The 20,230-nt window shown below is 38.6% G+C and overlaps 1 protein-coding gene across 4 annotated transcripts; it reads left to right on the top strand.

The window, feature by feature from the left end:
- Positions 1–539: 539 nt before the first annotated feature.
- pfkfb4b (6-phosphofructo-2-kinase/fructose-2,6-biphosphatase 4b) lies at positions 540–20,204 on the top strand. Of its 4 annotated transcripts, none has more exons than XM_041783938.1 (14): positions 540–775; positions 9,886–10,002; positions 10,576–10,672; positions 12,132–12,198; positions 12,309–12,383; positions 12,467–12,523; positions 12,848–12,969; positions 13,054–13,261; positions 13,363–13,509; positions 13,594–13,698; positions 13,787–13,916; positions 16,139–16,201; positions 16,907–16,971; positions 17,370–18,715. In XM_041783938.1, exons 1-14 carry the CDS (start codon positions 733–735, stop codon positions 17,460–17,462), a joined length of 1,389 nt encoding a protein of 462 aa, XP_041639872.1. In that variant the 5' UTR covers positions 540–732; the 3' UTR covers positions 17,463–18,715. The 4 variants fall into 4 exon arrangements, with proteins under 4 accessions (XP_041639872.1, XP_041639870.1, XP_041639871.1 ...); XM_041783936.1 differs by lacking the exon at positions 540–775 and adding an exon at positions 7,691–7,955; XM_041783937.1 differs by lacking the exons at positions 540–775; positions 17,370–18,715 and adding exons at positions 7,694–7,955; positions 19,165–20,204.
- Positions 20,205–20,230: the final 26 nt, after the last annotated feature.

The raw sequence follows: 20,230 nt of genomic DNA, 5'->3' as shown, positions 1-20,230 counted from the left end.
GAATAAACTTGAATTAAGAAAGAAAAATATATAACTGGAAATATATATAATATATATGGCATTCGAGCTGAACAGTCTGCGAGAGTGGCTGTAGATGTACATCTTGCACCAGACTGTCTGGGCTTGGACTAGCTACACTGAAATAATCATATAAACACTGGCAGCCAGTATGTGTGATATCCTATGCTCAGAAAGACCTTTACTGTAAATCTGTAAAGATGTTCAACCTTTTCAAAGGATTTTTATTTCTGTGGGCTGGCCAACAGCCAAACTCAGATTTTATGTGTGTAATTTGTTTACTTTTTTTTTTTTTTTTTGAAGAAATATTTGTAATAAAAAAAAACTTATTTATGTCAAGTTAATAAAACATACAAATATGTGTAAATTATGTGAGTGCACCACTTACTGGACCTACAAATCATGCAAAAACTAAACTGAGCTAAACTAACTGGCTGAAAAGAAAGGTGCAGGGGCATTAGTGACTCGCACTTCCTGGTCCTAGTATTGCGCATAACAATTCAAACGGTAAACAGCCCAAACATCTCTGCAAAAGGGGGACAGTGAAATCAAAGATAGAAACAAACAATACCAAGTGCGTTTGTGCACGTGCGTGTGGACGTGATAATGTGCGCGCCTCTCAACGCTCGCTCGCTTCATTCATTGTAGCCTGAGCGGCTGAAGGGACTCACTCCTCTTCACAGAACGGGGACGAAGAGGCTTTAAACCGGGACCATGAGGGGCTCCTGCCGCCCGAGACACCCGCAGGACAGGGCAGGTGAGGCGCCAACTCTCTCTTAAATCCCACCTTTCTTTTATTAATGTTTGGACACTGTTTAGTGAGGTGACAGTATGCAGCAGTGAGGGCTACAGAGCAGCTGTGCTAGCGAGAGGATGAAGTAAACAAGTCTGTGTCACGTAGGCACGTTTCAGACTTCACGGGAGCATTACATGCATACCGAGGTGGGACGGACCGCGGCACACAGCCCTGAAACAAGGGGAAGACTGGATTTTTATACTGTATAAAGTGGAAAAAATGTTTGCCTCTTGCTAATGCAAATGGTGCCTTGGTAGAAAACATTACACCCCGTCTTATCTGCTGCTTAGCCTGGCTGCAGCTGCTGCTTAGCTAGCCTGTAAGCTAGCTGGTGGGCTGACAGTTTGCAGGATGTAAACACTGGATGACTGTTTCATTGTGGTTTGAAAACATTACACCACTTAGTATGAAACCCACTCCCAAATTTACTTGTATTTAAAGAGTTTATTTGATTTATTTGTTAAAAATTTTCAGTTAGTCATTGATATTTAACTGCTAGTTCTTTGCACTGGAAATTACAGGTGCTGAGTTCCTATTGCTCTAGCAGAGTAGTGCCTATAGTCCTATAGCAATGTTATGATTTATAATGAATTTACTAGTTTCTGAGCCACTTAAGACATTTTTTTTACTTGCTGCATGGTTGAATTGTTGCACTAAAAATAGTTTTACTTGTAGAAGTAATATCATTGCAGATACCTACAGTAAATTCTGCTGTTCGCTGTGGATAGGTCAGATGGAGGACAGAGTTAAATGTTGTTTTGTTCCAAAAACCCTTGTCTAACTTGAATGTTACACCAACATCACAGTCAGCTAACTTAATAATGTTTACTTTTGCATGCTTTAAAACCAGTCTGTTGTGTTTGATCTGTGTTTTTGGTTCCTATATGAATACTTCCCCTAGTATTAAAGGGTTGCATGCATATGAAAGGCATCTGGAACAGTGCTTTTAATACTTTCACCTACATAATCCAGTGACTCATTTGTTATAAGGACATGCTATTATGTAATTCTGTTTGCCATGCTGCCCAGAGGGTCTGCTGAACATGCTGTCTTGCTGGCATGGTGTTTGCAGAAAGGCCTGGCTCAAACAAAGTCTCTGGCAGACGTTGAATCCCATCACCTCCATGAAATGTAAAAACACAGCCACTGTTGTTTAAAGGTGTGCAGCTGAGATGGTGTGGCAGATATGAGTTATTTGAACAGAGCTCAGGCTGTGCTGCTGCTGCTGCTGAGGGGGATATGTGCTCTGCTGACTGTCTGCCAACACACAGAGGTGGAGCCATGCAGAAGAACAGGAAAAACATGATACAAAGTGACACAATTGCGTAATAGTAGAGGCTTGTGTATTTATTTTATGAAATAAACAGCTTCTTTGAGTTATAGCCATTGGTGTGCAGTTGGAAGCTAAGATGTTAAGGCACTGGTTGTAAGAGCATTGGCCTATCTTTGTCTCGGGGCTGCACATGCAACTCTTATGTGCAACTGCAGAGAGATGTGCTTCAGCGTGTGCAGTCGACTCAGCACAGATTATATCCTTATATGCACCCTTCTACTGTGTCCGTATGTCATGCAGGATATTTATCTGCATGCGATAAGAGGTTACTCCTTTAGCTAACAGCTGCAGTAAATCTGCCTTCCTTCTCTTGCCCCCCATTTTCCCCACCTTCCTACTTTACTCTATAATCCTTTTATTTCTGTTTTATCTCCGTCAGATCCTGCCTCTGAATACATCACTCGATCTCATCCTTGTTCACTGAATCTCTCGCTGCTGCAGCTCTCTCCCTCCCTCCCTCTCTGTGTCTGCTCTCTATCTGGGGGAAAGTTCACCCGCTCACTCAGAATCTCATTATAGGCTTCAGGCAGAGCTGGAGCCTACGTGTGTGTAGTGTCTATTCAGTACTTGTACGCCTGCGCGGTCCCTCATCTAGCAGATGTTTGGCGTCTGTGGGCATTTAAATGCAGGACTGTTGTTTTGTGACATTTATGCTTTCAAAAGTAGCAACATTTTTGTCTAATCTTGCTTCTTCAGGTTCTCTGCTGTCATCCTATGGTATGAAACATAAAAGAAAGCTTGATCTGTACTTGCTCTGCTGATTTCTCTGTGGGTTTTATTGTAAATTGTGAACAGCTGTCTTTTACAGTAATGACATGTAAAGGTTTTGTGTTAAGTTAGTAACACAGAGGCGTGGAAAACATTGAATATCATATTGTGTTTTCATTCATGTATAATAATCTGAAGAATGATTTTTCTTTACCTTAGAAGGAGCTTGTTCTAACAGAGGTATTGGAGTTTGTCCACAGAGTCTGGTATGTTTCAGCAGCCAGAAACAGCCAAAGCAAACACTGGCTACAGAGCAGGCCGGTTGTGTTTCTCATAAGAAAGTATGAGGAGAGTGGTGATAAGTTGGTTTCGATCTCTAATATTTGGTTGCATTTTAATGTGGGTGCAAGTTTGTTATGGATGAACTGGACTGGCCCACACAAGGTCTCGACCTCAGCCAGGTCTGTCTAACACCTGTGGGTGGAGTTTTAACAGAGACTGTAAACAAAGCCTTAAGCCAACAGCTATGTGGAAATCCAAATCTTTTCAGTCTGGTTCATAAATCCTGTAAAAAGCCTTCTTAATATAGGAGGCTGTTGTTGCAGTAAACTTGGGGACAAGGGAAATATCAATCACAAGTTGGGATGGGGAAGAATATCAGTATTTAAATATACTTTGTCTCGATTAGTGTGACACAGTCATTGAATCCCAGTTGCCATATATTGATATTTTGATGTCAAAAGTACAGGGCACTAAACACACTCTCCCCATGTCACTACTGATCTCAGTAACATGTATTTTGTGAGTTATTCTGTAAGGTTAAGTAGTTAGAGAGAAACAGAGAATTTTGAAGTTTTTAATTCTTCTTAACATCATTTTTTTGTGCTTTAAATAATGATTTAACTATAGATTTTACATCATGTGTCGTTTTATTTCTTATTGCAAAATATTGTCAAGTCTATTAAAAACATAACTGCAGCATCTAATCATTACTAAACTAAACTTAGCACAAAAAGTAAGGAAATACTTCTTTGTTGTAACAATGCTTCTTGGCAATAAATCTTACACCATTAGAAAGCCTGTTTATTTTCCTTTTAAATGATGCCACATTTGTAAGGAACATGCATTTGTGGGATGAGCAGCAGAGCTGAGTATGTGGGTTCTCTGCCAATGCTTAACAGCTTATTCTGCCATTGAATCTTGTTTGGTGTTTACTGGACCAGAGGATTGAAGTCTGAAGAAACAACACAAATTAGCAATTTAACAACTTACTCATTTAACAGACAGGAGCCTCAGTAGTGTGGGGAACCATACACAGCCACAACAGCCTGGCACCTCCTCCTCATGCTGGTCACCAGCCTGGTCACACACTGCTGTGAGGTGGCATCACATTCAACCAGCATTTGTTGTAAGTCAGCCAACGTGGTTGTGTTGGTCACTCTGATACAAACATCACGCCCAAGCTGAACCCACAAGTGATCAGTGGGGTTGAGGTCAGGACTGCTGGCAGGCCATTCCATCCTCTCCACTCCCAAACTCTGTAGGTTGTCTCTGATAAACCCCGCTCTGTGGGGGTGGGTGTTGTCATCTTGGAGGATAGAGTTTCAGACTGGGGAGATATGGGATTGTCACTGGTTGCAGAATCTCATCTGGATATCTCTCTGCATTGAGATTGCCTCCAGTGATGACAAGACTTGTTTTTCCAGTGAGGGAGATGCTGCCCCACACCATCACTCTGCCTCCACCAATAGATGTTACTCTATCGGGTCAGCAATCAGCACAGTGTTCTCCAAATTCAGATGGAAGAACCCATCAAGCAGAAAAAAGGAAGAGGCTGAGTGAGAGTTAGAGGGGGTTTCTTGGAGGCCTCCTCCTTAAGAGGAGACTACAAAAGATGAGAAAGAGGAAGGTGACAACAAGCCAATATTTACATTGAAATGCAGCTTAGAGTATATGGACATTGTAATCAGTGTAACTTGTCCATGACAGGAGAAAGTCCTGTTGAATTTTGGCTGCTTCACAGTAGCCTGTATCGCTGTAAATAAGTATTTCTTTTTTTTTCACTTTTGTATCTTTGCACTGAGTACATAAAATGAACATTTGTGTTGCATGAATTCATATAGTTTTAGTTTATAGTTTAGTTTTATTTATTGTATATAGTAATGCAAATTCTATTTCAGGACAAAACCCTGAACATTACCAAAAGGAGAAAAATTAAACTTCTTTCCACAACCCTGTGTTCATTTGAAGATGTAACATGGCCTCATGAAGCCATTTGAAGCATATAACTGTATTGTGTTTTGCTTTGATGGGAGAAATCACTTTTTTCGAAAAAAGGACATAGTTTTGAGTGCTGTGTTTAATTTTTTGAGACATTTGGGGAGTTTCAAGTAGTTAACTTTATTAGTTTGGGTTTAACGTTTTGGGAAGTTGAGCCACTATTTCTGGAAATAAGTCAAAACATTTGGAAAAAACAAATGAAAAAGGGATCTGTACTAAATAAACATGCTGAGAATAACATCTAAATCACTGCAACTGGTCACCTAAAGAGGAATTGTAATCTTTTTTTTTTTAATTAGTTTCCAATGTCTCTAAATGAATAAATGAGAATATGAGTAGGCATAGGTCGTCAGCTGTAACCTATTAGCAGGCTGTGAAAAGAGGTTAAAACAGAGGTTCAAAGTTGTATCAGACTTGGCTTGTAAACCAAACTAATGCTGTGTCTTTAGTGACTACAAAGTGGGCAATAAAATGACTAATGTGCGTGAAACAAGCTGATTTAAAAATGCTTTCAAAGGAGAAAATATTTATGAGGAAAACCGTCCAGATAAGATAAGAGGAAATGAGATGAAAGCTGTTTTTAGTCATCTTTTGTTTTCATCCAAAGGATTTCTCTAACATATTTAAACAGGCCTAGATAGGAAGGTGTAACCAATAACACTGAATGTTTCATTGTTATGGAATATTTAAATCAGTATCGTTTTGAAAGTTCTTGTACCTGTTGACATGCAGTCAGGACAGATTAGCAGGGATTATTGTTAGAAGTTGTGAAGTCTGGTGTCTTACTGATGGGATTAGTCCTGTTGACATGCTGACAGTGATGCCCGGTCGCTGACCTCGTAGTGTGTCCACTGCCACAGTAAAGACGTTGTATGTTAACATACCTGTCAATAGGAAACGTCCTACTTCAGTGAATTTCAAACTTGTGGCCATTTAAAGTGAGTACACAGCGCCGCCTGGTGTTATGACCTTGGTACTACAATACCTCTCAGAAATTAAACTCCACACTGCAGGCTGCCTGATCATAACAACCCACTGTAAACTCACATGAACCGTAAATATAACAGGACTCATTCATTACTTGAAGTGAAACATGAATCATTGACAAACTGAAAGTTGCTGAGTGTTTGTGCAATGCTGCTTCACCACACACTGTTGTAGTCAGCATTTTCTCAGTAGCTTATATTTATTACTTATCCTTTAAAAATGTAAACATAGTTTTGCTTTTACACTGCTACAAGACAAACACAGGTTTGAAGTTAATTGTGTGCTGCATCTAAACCTTATGTCTAAATAATTTGATGAAACCGCGGGTTATGTCGAGACATATGTTTAAATAAAAATAGCCTGCATAAAACTCAGAATTTAATACAATTCAGTTAATCACTTTGCTAGAGTACAGAAACAAAAAAAAACGTTTTAGGCTTTAAACTATGCTCCTGTGCTTGAAAAAACAGCAGCATTATCTTGTTTACAAAATTCAAAGTAATTGTGCATTTTTTGACGGTGTATATACGGTAACTCTAACAGTTTCCTATTGTGGCTGGCTTTGTCCATAGAAACATAATAATAATTGTGGGTCCAATATCAGCTCTCTGAGAGCTTTTGTTGTTAAAATGAAATCATTACATGCAGGATATCCTTCAGTTTCTGTTTGTGCAGTTCTTGCTGACTTCTACCATTCACTGACTGTGTGATGAACTCGTGGGGCCCATGGCTGGGTCGTGTATATCCATACCATGGGGCTAAAATGTTCTTCGTGATGATGTTTATCCGAGTTCGCAGCAGTCAGCACGCCCTCCGTTTCAAAGGCCCGCCTTTCCCATTGGCTGCTGTCCCTCTCATCTCTTCTCTGATTGGCTCAGCTCAGAGCTGCATTCACTGCCCATGTGTGCTGCATGTGAACCCTTGTTTTTCCTCCCAACATCTGCTTTTCCTCTATTCTCGGTGCTCCGTCGTCAAGTAATTACGGTAGCATTCAGAAAGGTGTTTTTCTTAGAAGGTGTTTATTGCTGGCATAAGGTCTGGAAATGTGAGTGAGACAGTTTCTAGGAAATGTTTTGATTCTTTTAAGACGAAGGGAAAATTCTCATGAATAACGTTAGCTGTGCAATATGAAGACGACAAAAGCTTTACATTTCCACACCCGTTTCTTTCTGTTTATAAGGGTGTATTTTGTTTATGTATGGTTTTGCAAAAGTGAGGTTCCCTTTATTCACAGCCTTGTGATGTTTTTCTGTTCTATTTGCAGATTTTCTAACCAAGTTTGTGTTCTTTTAAGCTCTTGTTCAGCTAATAAGTAGTACCTTGAGTTGGATTCTTTGTGCTCCGGGTCTTTCTTTTGCTGACACAGATGCTACCCTGGTCATAACACTGATAGAGAGTGAACTGTGAGTTAATTAATTAAAAATATATAACAGTGTGTCCAACATTGTAACTGGGTCGTGGTGAATAGTTAGAAATGCTAAGTGAGGTGAAATAACACGGCTCAAATGCTGGGTAAGCAAAGTCACATCCTGTTCCCGCATCCTTGTTTTCCTCTCGCGCTTTGCGATGCGCGTCGTCTCCAGCTGTTACGGTAATAAGAAACTGCTGTTCCTCAGCTGATATGAGGCATCCATCCCCCCTGCAGAATCAGACTGTTAAGGATAGAGCCCACCGCCTCACTCTCAGTCTAGGAGAACAACACCAATGATCAAAGATCCAATATGTTAGACAATGACGAGTACAGGTTGGAGACTTCCCCACGGGAACTCATGCAGAACCCGCTCAGGAAGATCTGGATGCCGTACAGGAACGGACACATAGCTCAGAGACGGGGTAAGATGATGCTGACCGGCAAGTCCCTAAAGAAAAGGACTCGGAGAAAAGACTGGGCGTCTGCTGAAAGACAGCGTATTTTTCATTTATTTAAATATCCAGGATTGTCCATTTAGTTCAGACTCTCCGTTGTCTAGCCCGTTGTTTTGGATACTGCGCACTCTTAAAGTGCTGAACATCCTCTCTTTTGTGCTACAAAGTGTTGCGTCATGCTCAGACTATCTGCTTCACCTAACCTCCTCATATCACGTGCGTTCAGGTAAATTTGAACCGCATACGGGGAGTTAATTTCAAGCTCGTGGAGAGAAACTTATGAGGCACGCATGACCAAACTGCACCTTGGATAAGCAGCACTGATCCTGCACGTCTCATACATTAACCCTTCAGTCTGGGGCTGAGAGGGAGCTGATGGTTTTCTCTTTCAGCTGGTTTCTGCTGAGTCAAGCTGGGCTCTCCTTAGAGCTGTTCCCTTTAAAACGGACTGCGGCTAGATCAGCATCTGACACCAGACGGTTAAGTGGGATATTGATGCACCTATATAGTAATATTTACAGCAGCAGTATGTCTTCAGATAGAAATTCAAAAACATGCTGATGTCTGACATATATTTCAGGAGCATGTTGTCTTGCAGGGACATATGACTTTTGAATATTTCTTTTTCTCTATTATTAGGCACTTGAAATACAGTTTATGATGGAAAAATAAATAAATTAAACATAGCTGTTTTGATACCACAGCAACAAAAATAGAAATCCTAGGCACCCAGTACTGGGTTATGTGCTACAGTTATCAAAAGATACATTTAGGCTCCCATCGTTAAATCAGAAGTTCTGTGGTGGACTGTTTTCAGTGGGTTGCGAATGTGTCAGTCTTCTCAGTGCTCATTGTGATGGTTGTGAATTTGCCCGAATTTTTAGCAGACGTTCTCTACCCTAAAAAGAAACATCAGGTAATCTTTCTAAGACTAAAGAAATTTTCCTGTATTTTTTTAAAGTCTTTTTTGGGCATATCCCCAGAAACGGTTAGTACTCTTCTTTGGAAATTTTCTCTTAAATTTAATAACATTTCTAAGAATTTCCCCTGTCATTATCAGGACTTTACCTAGAAGCTTTCATCGATCTTGTCCAATAGTATTTCATAAATTCTGGGATTTTCTCAGAAGCTTTATGAAATCTTCTATGATACTTTTCCAGACATTTTATTCTTAATTGTTTATATTATTTGTCTTATTTTCTTCAGTCTGTTTTGCAACTTTTCTATCTGGGGTCCAAACTGCACCGACTTTTATTTAATAAATCTGACTGATTGACAAGTATATCAGAAATTTGGGTCTCAGTTTCTCATTATGGGACACTGGGTCCCAAAGCTAGAACTGTTGAGAACCACTGCTTTAAACTGCACAAAAACATTGGCAAGGTTTCAGTGCCATTGTTCTTGTGCAGTATAGACATTGCATAGGAGTATACCTGTGATTTCTGATGGATTTTCCCTCTCTTGTATGCCAGTCTTGTGAAACAGATGTAGTTAGGGTACTTTTAGATAATGTCATTAAATAGATTAGTTTATATTCAAGAAAGTGCTTTGAAAAAATTATTTGAGTATCGAACATTTGACAACTTCCCCCAGGAGCAATGTTTGGTAATTTAAAGAAAAGTGAAAAGGAAATGAACACATTTACTCTAAATGGATATCAGGGAAATAACTTGTGTTTGCAGAATCCAAATTTTTGCAAGTTTTGTTTTTGATATTCATGAATAATACCAAAACGAGTTTTTTTTGGTTTGTTTTCATGAGAATGGAGAAGAATTCAGAATAATTTCTTCTGCTTTTAGTAGCACGCTGTTTGTCTGATTTGTCCAAGTGAGTTAAAATCTTTACACAAAATTAATTATGTATGGCTCTCTCTCTCTTTTCTGCTGGTCTCTCTCAGTGTGTATGACAAATTGCCCGACCGTCATCGTGACTGTCGGACTTCCAGCCCGAGGGAAGACTTACATCTCAAAGAAGCTGACGCGATACTTGAACTGGATAGGTGTGCCAACCAAAGGTAACAGCTGCAGCTCTGTCACATAATCACATGTATATGTTGATATGTTTACATATTTCTTTAACCAGAGTCTGTCCCATCTTAAAACGAAAATGTTCTTATATATGTGTTTATTATATTTTCAGAGCACTCCAGGAGAACCAAACAAAAACAAAAGACATAGCAAAGCCTAGATAAAGACAACTTTCAGTGCTCTACTTGGTTAGAAGATATAGTTTATCTGTTAAAAAGTACAAAGTGACCATTCATTACATGACAAAGAGAACATTTATAAGAAAATCAAAGATTTCTACAGTGGATATGCATTAGTAATTTCTCTGAAAAGGTCTATTCGAATATAATTCATGGATGCAACCCTAACTCCTCCAGATCCAATGCTTTTACCATTTCTCTTCACTGTGAAGTGCTACATGGCTGCACAGTTTATTTTATGTGTGTTGGATTACATTTTTTGTTTAAAAAAGTCTGTTTCATTTCAGTTGTTAAAACAGTCGGGAGATTGTTTCTCCAAGGATTAATTTACATCAGTAAGGGTGCCAGAGACCTATCTAAACATTTTTTCATCTATCACAGAGTTCAACGTCGGCCAGTATCGCAGAGAGTGTCTGAAGATCTACAAGTCCTTCGAATTTTTCCGTCCAGATAATGAAGAAGGTTTAAAAATCAGGCGGTAAGTCTCGATGAAGAAAGACAAGATGGTCTGCAGCTTTTGTTTCAGGTAGTGACAAGAGGAGCTCTTTTTAGGACAAACTATGAGCCCATCTATGAAGTCTTCTGCATTCAGATTTCACAGCACTGACCACCCTGATAAACAACTTTTATACAGTGTTCTGAGAACTAAACAGTGCTTTATGTAGAGATAAATCACAACTAATGCACCAGAACAAAAGCTGTGTCAAGTGAGTGCCCAAGACCAGACTACAAATCAAATGACCACAGATCTCAATTTATTTCTGCAGTAGTTTATTGAAAAAGGTTTTTTTATGATCTAATTTTATGTTGTCAGGATAACAGAATATTAAATTTGGTATAATGACACTGGTAAAAATCAAGATTTATTAACACCTGTTATAAAAGCATGGCAACAAAAATAGTCTCTGGCACCCAACACTGGTTAATCTATAGTTTTTAATAAAAAATGCAAGCAAAAATGAGCATTTGCATTGCGAACATATATGTATGCAATTTAGACAGTTCTCTCCCCCCTGACTGTAGCTTTGGGTTAATAATTTTATACTATCAAAAAAATATTAGCTGTTGTCATCTCAACATGTTAACCAATGGAAAAAAACATACCTGGGTGTTATTTAATTTTTCACAAATTGCCATGAAAGTTTAACCTCCCAACGAATTGAGTAGTTCTGATTTACCTTTTGACTTGAAATACTTTCAGTTGTTGATCATCAGCATTTAATTAAAGCAGTTACTGGTATCGATGATGATGCCTGGGCACAAAAGCTGTGCCATCCTTTTGTGAATCAGGCCCTCAGCTACTACAAAGCATCACAATGTTTTACAAATATATTCTATATTTAAACTTAAATGAGCAGTGCTTGTGCCTATAATTCACAAAAAGCAATAATATTTCAACCTTGATGTCTCAAATGTCTCACAGCAGTGGTGTAGTGCTGTAGTGTGTTTAGTGTGTTTGATATGTGCTTTATTGAACGAGAGCTCATTCTTATTGGGTAGAATAAGGCATGTGATTAGTGTCAACCCAGACGGGCCTCCAAACTAGCTACTTTTTCTTTCAGGAAACACTGCGTCTCAAAACATGTTAATACACTAAAGGGGAGGGAACAATCACTCAGGTCAAAGAAAGCAATGAGAGAAAATACAATGTATATTAAATTCTTTAGATGCTGACCAAACTGGTAAACTCTTAACTATTAGATGACCATAAACAACAATTTAAATCCTTTTTTGCCCATTACCATACGGTGCAAGAAGTGTTCATCTAAATTTAAAAAAAGGGAAAAAAAGCAGAAAAATGCTTGTCGTTATATTAAGATTTATAATTATTATTATAAAAAAAAATCATAAGTCAGTGTAGCTAGCTAGGTGGTTATTGAGCAGACACTGATTCACATAATAAGTACACTGACTGTTTGCCTGCTAACCTTTCACAGGCAATGCGCCATGGCAGCTCTGAATGATGTCCGACAGTACCTGAGTGTAGAAGGAGGACAGGTGGCGGTGAGTCTGCGATGCTGTCTGACTTCCCCCTGATTAATAATCAAAATATCAGCATAAAAGTTACACTTTAGGGCTTCATCAGAAGCATTTTTTTCTACTTGCTGTTTCAGGTCTTTGATGCTACAAACACAACAAGAGAGAGGAGAGGGACCATTGTCAAGTTTGCTGAGCAGAATGGGTATAAGGTATGTAGGCCAAAGATCAGATCTATCTGTATTAATCAGTGCCATCAAGTACTTTCTCTCAAAGTTTTTCCTTGTGAATCCAGGTGTTTTTTGTGGAGTCTGTGTGCGAGGACCCAGATGTTATCGCGCAAAATATTGTGGTAAGTTGTTTTTTTTTAATTATTTATTATTTAAAAGATGGCTGCCAAAAGATATTACAGGACATCATTCTTCCTTATATTGTACAGATTGACATTACAATCTTTGAAATATATCTGGGCCTGTTTGGGTATTTTAATACACTGATATTTTTGTCAAAATTATAAGTGCTGTACTTAAACATTTGGAAATATGAAGGTCATTTTGGTGCTGATTAAGTACATTTTCAGGCTCTTTCAAAGTAAGCAAACATATTGAATATTTCGCACAGCATACTTCCTCCTCTTTCAGCTCACATCCTCTCTCTCTGTTTCCTCTCTTTCTAGCAAGTGAAGCTGTGCAGCCCAGACTACATCGACTGTAACACAGAGGAGGCCATTGAGGACTTTATGAAGAGGATCAAGTGTTACGAGTCATCCTACCAGCCTCTAGACGAGGATCTCGATAGGTGAGCATCCACGAACAAGTCATTCAGATCTAGTTGACCCAATCTCTTCAACATCAGGTGTTTACATTGACTGTGCTGCTGCAGGGATCTATCCTACATAAAGATCATGGACGTAGGTCGACGTTACCTGGTGAACCGCGTCATGGACCACATCCAAAGCCGAATAGTCTACTACCTGATGAACATCCACATTACACCACGCTCCATCTACCTGTGCCGTCATGGGGAGAGTGACCTCAACATCAAGGGGCGCATCGGGGGAGATTCTGGCCTTTCTGCTAGAGGAAAAGAGGTTTGTTTATGACCTCTCTGAGTCCAGTGGCAGTTTTAATGTCATCATAAAGTCATGTGAGCTTAAAGGGATTCCAGTTACTCAATTGCATTTGTTTTTAGTACGCCAAAAGACTGAGGAAATTCATCCAGGAGCAGAAAATCAAAGATCTCAAAGTGTGGACGAGCCAGATGAAAAGGACGATCCAGACAGCAGAATGCCTCGGAGTCCCCTATGAGCAGTGGAAGTCTCTCAATGAAATTGATGCTGTATGTTTATTTCTTTATCAATCCAAAATGATTACCTTTGAAATGATACGTGTGTGCTCAAATTTCTCTCTTTTTTTTACACAGGGTGTCTGTGAGGAGATGATGTATGAGGAGATCCAGGAGCATTACCCTCTGGAGTTTGCACTGAGAGACCAGGACAAGTACCGCTACCGCTACCCTAAAGGAGAAGTAAGGGTCTACAGTAATTCCTCCAAATATCTCATTATGTTTTGACCCTGAAAACTGTGTTTTTGATGGTTTTGTGATTTTCTGTCAGTCTTATGAAGACCTGGTTCAGCGACTGGAGCCTGTGATCATGGAGCTGGAGAGGCAGGAGAACATTCTGGTTGTTTGTCATCAGGCTGTCATGCGCTGTCTTCTGGCATATTTCCTGGACAAGACGGCAGGTATGATGGATCTGCAACACTTACTATTTTTCTAGTTTATGAAAATGTCTTTCCACTTACTTGAAGTTCCAGAAGTTAACACTTTGTCCACTGATTTTTTTCTCAGAGTAACACATTATGAGCATTGCATATCACTAACAAAAATCTATTGATGAGCTCTTACAGATACATGAACATGTGTTTGACCTGTCATTGAGCAGCTCGATGTAGTATTTTATAAAAACATAGTTAAGTCTGAATCAACCAGAGTTGCTTGCTCATAAATAGGTAGCCACTGTGACTCTGTACCAACTGGCATCATTTAGCGTCTACTTTTAAAGGCCAAGTGAACTGTGGTTCCTCCACTGTCCTCTTGAAGCTTGCTGAAAATATCAAGTAATCCCTACTAGGTCCCAAAATAGTTTTTTTTTTTTTTACAGCAGAAATAAATATAATAAATATGTCAACAGAATTGTACAAAAAGGGTTCAGGCTTTGAGCACATTTTTAAACAGTACAAACTACAGGAGTGTATTTTTTCTTGAAAAAGTAGTGAACACTTTTTATTAAAGAAGTAGTGAACCCACCATCGGTAGGTTTCTAAGTCACAAACTCTATTTAAAAGGTATAATCATGCCACCTCTAACTGACTTCACCATTCAGAGACCACTCCCATCCTCTCCTGCCTGCACCTGCACTGCTTCGGCTCTGAGAGCTCCGGCTTTAGTAACGCCGGTACCGGAGCCAATGGCCCAAACAGGTAGTGCTCAGGACCACCACGGTCCACCACCACTCCACATCTGCTTCAGGGGGTCTCTGGAGGGGGAAAACCCTCCACCTCAAAAGATTGCTATGAGGCAGCAGTCCTGCAGCACTCTGTCTGTGTCTGTCTCTGGCACTGTCACTCCTGCCTCAGCTAAAAAAACACCCGGTCTTTTTCCCCTCCTCCTCTCATCACCAAACTGCTCATTTTCTGGGCATTTTTTTTAATTACTGAAATGGGTGGAGCTAGCTTTGAGCTCGGGGTTTGCTTACACTTTAAATAACAAATCCATTTGATTATTTAGACATGAGTCATGAGTCATGAGTTATGAGTCATGCACAGATTGGCATGAGTTGACTGATAGGATTAATTGAAGCTTTTTTGCCAGGACAGTTAGGCCAGATATTTACTTGCTACTAACTCATATATGCAAACATGATGGCTGCCATGACAAACATGTCCTTCAAAATTAATACAACACTGACTTACTGATTAACCTTGTCAGCAGTTAGGCACAGCTTAAGGATGTGTTATTTTCACTACAGAGACAATCTAGGGACAAGCTGGGACAGATAAAGTCTGTTATCAAAGTCAAAGTTTAAACCTGTAAAAACAATGGAGAAAAGATCAGTGTTTCAGTTCAACCAGTAACCAAGTAAACTGGTGACTTTTGGCTAAGAATGTGTGTTTTTTTTTTCTTCATAAAATGCATTCTTAAGAGTATGTTTTGACATTAAACAATTGAACAAAGGATCATACGCAGGGACTGTTTCCTGTTTTCATCAGCTGCTGTAACAACGACATCTAAAAACACATTTGGCTGAAAGTCACCAGTCAGTGCAGTCCAAATGAAAGAAGAACACCTGAGACGTGATGTGCACTGAGATAACGGTTGGCAAAATGGGATGCAGACAGTATTCAGACACCGGCTATGACTTGTTTGAGCTGATCTGTTGGTACTATTGTTGATGTTGATCATGTTAGTTCTGAACTCAGATTTACGGCCTTTTTTACTGTCACCACGTTTTTAGTTTATATCCCACACATCAGGTAGCTCTCTGGTGTTCTCTGGCTACTGTATCTTCTAGTAACAATAGTTGCATACAGGAAAGTATATTTACAAGAACGCATATGAAGCAGATGGACATATACATAAACGCAAGGTGAAACAGCAAGTATATATCTCCAGCCTTAAGGTCAACTAAGCTTCACCTCTTTGCCTGTAAATCTGATTTTAAAGTTAGAGACAGCACCAGCTTTTGCTTCATAACTCACTGAGTGATATATGTTAGCAGAGGCAGAGATGCAAAGACTTTTACTGGTGGAAAAGACATGCTGCCTGCTGCCACTACAATATTCTTGCCAGACTTCTGCCATGGATATGTTATTAAAAAAAACACTCTTCTCTTTTGTGAAACCTAAAAGTAAGAATTCTGCACACATACAAGAGGTCTAATAACTATCTTTCTCTGTCTCCACAGAAGAGTTGCCTTATCTGAAGTGCCCTTTGCACACTGTGCTGAAGTTGACCCCCATGGCTTATGGTTAGTAGCTTTTATGATCCATTTTTAACCAACCTCAGTCATGCACCTTAAAGCTTGTGTGAGAAACGTGTTTGGTTTGTGTTTTTGTGACAATCTCAGTTGACGAAGCAGTATGTCTCATTGTCTTTTCTGCTCTTGTTTTGCACTTGAATAAGAAGTGTTTCCTGGCAAAAATGCTATTCTGCTTTTTTTTAACAGTCAGGTGTATCAATCAGTGAAATTTTGCTGTTGGAAATCTAAAAAAAATCAGTTTTTGCAATTGGCTTGCCCAATACCTACCCTGTGGCGGTGTGTAATGTGTCAGAAATTACATAATAGAAATAATAATTGTTGTTGCTGATGGTCTTGTTTTTCTTTTTGGTCTTTAAGGAGTAACGTCTTTAGTTTCTGTTTGATAACCACATAAATGGCTTCTTCACACTGCCGTTTCATGGTTGATATTTACTCTCTTGTGATGTTTTGCCTGAATATGTATGTCACAGAGGCATAAAGAGGGTGTTGGAGGAGCTTTGTTACCCTGCTGCTGCAGAAATGCATCGTGAAAAAGACTGAGGAGTCCTCATTGGAGCTTTAAGAAAAACAGAAAATAAATACATTTAGATTTGTAATTCATTTGGTCTTAAAAAGAGGTCCCCATCCTATATTAAGAAACAGTCTTCTTTACAGTTTTGTGTGTATTAAAATTAATGTTGTGCTCTTCTTTAGGATGTAAAGTGGAGTCCGTGTATTTAGGCGTGGAGTCTGTGAACACACACAGAGACAAACCAGAGGTAGGTATACAAGTCAGCAGACCAAAGTGTCTCTTTGCAGACATTGACAGCTTCATCCAAAATCCTTATCAGGGCTGATTTATCTCACTTTGTTTTCTATCCAACTCATATGAGCAGGAGGATGTCCTTCAGGAAATGCTTTAACTTTTAAAGATGTGTTTCTTGTGATTGATTTGTGGAGAGGCACATTATCTTCCAGCATACAGACACCTAGCCATTGGCACTGATCCCTCCCTCTCTTCTTGCTGCACAGAGTATAAATCTTTGACATGGCAGAAGCAGCCGTGTTCAGTCTCCATCTACCTGTGATCACTCAAGGCAGCCCGACAACTGTGACTTCACTTAGCAATGACACTCCTACCTCCATCCTGACTTTCTCTCTCCATTTTTACCCTCAGTGGCAGCAGAAATTGGAGGCATCATGCTGTTTATTTTTTACACTTTGGTCTTTTCCTACAATGACCCTGAGAGCTCAACACACCGAAACTTGAGAAAGCGCAGGGATAAATAAAAGCAAATTTGGTGATTCGAAATGAATAATCAAAAGTGAGGAAAATAACCCCAATTAAGAAAAGATGCTGTGAGTCGTAAGAAATGTAATCTAAATGAGTTAATTTCTGTTTTTCATAACATTAATTGCGTGATTTATGATTTGTTAGTGGTTATTGTAAACTGTGATGTTAACTTTTAATCCCTTAGTCCATAACTTGTCTTTACCATTAACTAAGCTTATCAAAGTAACAGGTAAAAATCAAACAATATAGATACCCATTTCAGTATCACAGCAACAAAGATAATTTCTTGATTTAATTATGAAAATACAGGCAAACTCCAGCACACTGTGTGAATGCACTAATATGTTTCCAGTGAATTAGTGTTCCTTATCTTGAAGGTAGACTTTAGTTAAAAAAAAAAAAAAAGCATTTGGTATTGAAAGGTACCAGACTTTTGGCAGCTTTACTACTGACAGATAAAATATTTATAAATGACCTCATCATAGTTAACTCGCCTCTCCAGACATTTTCAGTACTTTGACTGTCCCTGAGGATTTCTGTTGGTTCATTTAGTTTTCTGACTCCCAGTATTGCTATGGGTGGTTGTGTTTTCTTTATTTACAGTGTTTTTTTTCTTTTTGTCAGATGGGTGATGATGTTTTTCTGTGCTTTCTTCAGTTTTTCACTATTTACAGATGTTTTGTGTAACTACAGAGCAGTCCAGCTTCATGTTTTCAACAGTTTCAATATCGTTCTAACTCTACATGGCTGGTATTTTGCTTCATCACTGTGTGTGCTTGTTTGTGTGTGTGTGTGTGTGACAGAATAAATAGGACAGTGATTGAATTATTTTACATGAGAACAAGCACATTCAAAATGATCTTTTTTTCCCATAATTAAAAACCATAGAGAATTAAAAAATACATGCATTTGATTACAAACGTGATCTTGATATGTTTTTTGTATGAACATGAACTCATCAATCCGTGTGTTATACAATCTTGATTATTTTTAACTTGTGTTTACATGTGACGTTATATTAAACATCAATTGTTTCTTTTTTTCTCTTTTTTTGACTGCTTTCATACCAGTAATATTATGCCTTAGTTATCCTTTGTTTTTTATCTAAATACGAAGGATGCTTTACTTAGTCTTAGATGTTCATGTTCATCATAGAATCATCTCTTACATTGTTCACTGTTTTTTCTTAAACAAATGCATAAATAATTAAACAAAATGTGACATTTTTATTCATTGTTTTGTGTTGTGTCTAATTACTTACATATATAAAAACCCACACTGAAAAACTCTTCTGGAGATCCAACAAGTGAAGCCAAAGCTGCTTGATTTCATGTCCATAAAGTTTCTTTATCAGTTGATCATACATGACAATGGGACAGAGGGATCTCTCAGCAGAGCACAAAGAAATCTTAACAATAAATTCTTTATTGTTTGAAGTTATTGCTGTTAATGATTTTTTACTATAACTACAAATCTACCTTTAATAAAGGGTTTTATAGCAAAACTATCAAAATGTTGCAACAAGCCAATCCAAGGTCCAAAATACTCTGAATATCAAATGCATACACAATTTTTCAGTCATTTAGCTCATCAGCGGATGAATAACTGGATTTTACATGAAAAAAGGGCCATCGTGTGCAGATCAGCCAATAACTCTGTCCTCTCGTCCTCATTTCAGAACGTAAATGTGCAGCGCACCACAGAAGACGCTCTGGAAACTGTCCCAGCTCACTTCTGATCTGCACTTCCTTTTCCAGCTGAGACCTCCTCTGTCAAACAGCATTATGGGAAAACGGTGCTGTTCAATTCACTGGTCCAGAGAATTGAGTTTTAATTTTCCCAGTCTTACTGTAAAGCACTTTGACTAAATGTTTCCATTTTTATAAATGTTGTGATCTAAAAGGAACTGCTTCTGTAGCTCGAGTCCCAGTGGGGAAAACTAAAGGAACATGCCAATATTTTTTTATGTCTACTGTTAGAATCATAATTCTCCCTCAGCATTTGGCAGGTTTCTCCATGATCATAGTTATTACTGTAAAAAAAAAAAAAACATTGTGTACTGTGTATACTTCCATGTGACTCATGAAGATGTTATTTTATAAAAAACAAGACTCATAATCCCCATATTAACTGTGAGAAGGCTGTGTGTATTTGCTTGTGATCAAAGTCCTTAAATCCTCAAGTGTACATTTTTAAGATGGACAGGAATATGGATTTTTTTTCTACTTTGGATGTGGTCAATCTCTAGGTAAGTGAAGATAAATGTTCATCTGAAAACAGCAGCATTTTAAATGTAAGCAGAGATTTTCTCTTAAATGTTTTGTATTAATGTCTGGCAATCAGAACTCATAGGATGGGGTTTTTCCAACAATCATGGTACAACCAAAAATATGTATATTATTTGGAAAGGACTAGGTGGTTTTAAGATGTTTTTAAGAATCAAATTAAATCTGAAATTGTATGTTTGTGTCTTACAAAGGCAGCATTTGATCCTTGATTAATTCCTCAAATTAGAGCCTGTTTGAGTTTAACTGCACTGTGAAAACTGTATCCGCATGTGTGTGTGATGTGAATCTGTTCAAATCAGCATGTAATATATGCTGTGCTATGCTATTTTTTTCTGAAAACTTTCCATTTCTGTGACATTTTACATTTTTTATTGTATGTAACTATACTTTGACCCACAGAGCTGTCAACATCTCAATAAACTGTCAATGTGTGGGGTAAAGTCAGCACTGCAGTTT

This window comes from Cheilinus undulatus, linkage group 3, assembly GCF_018320785.1.
Source record: "Cheilinus undulatus linkage group 3, ASM1832078v1, whole genome shotgun sequence".
NCBI lineage: Eukaryota > Metazoa > Chordata > Actinopteri > Labriformes > Labridae > Cheilinus > Cheilinus undulatus.
This window is presented reverse-complemented; position numbering and strand designations above follow the sequence as displayed.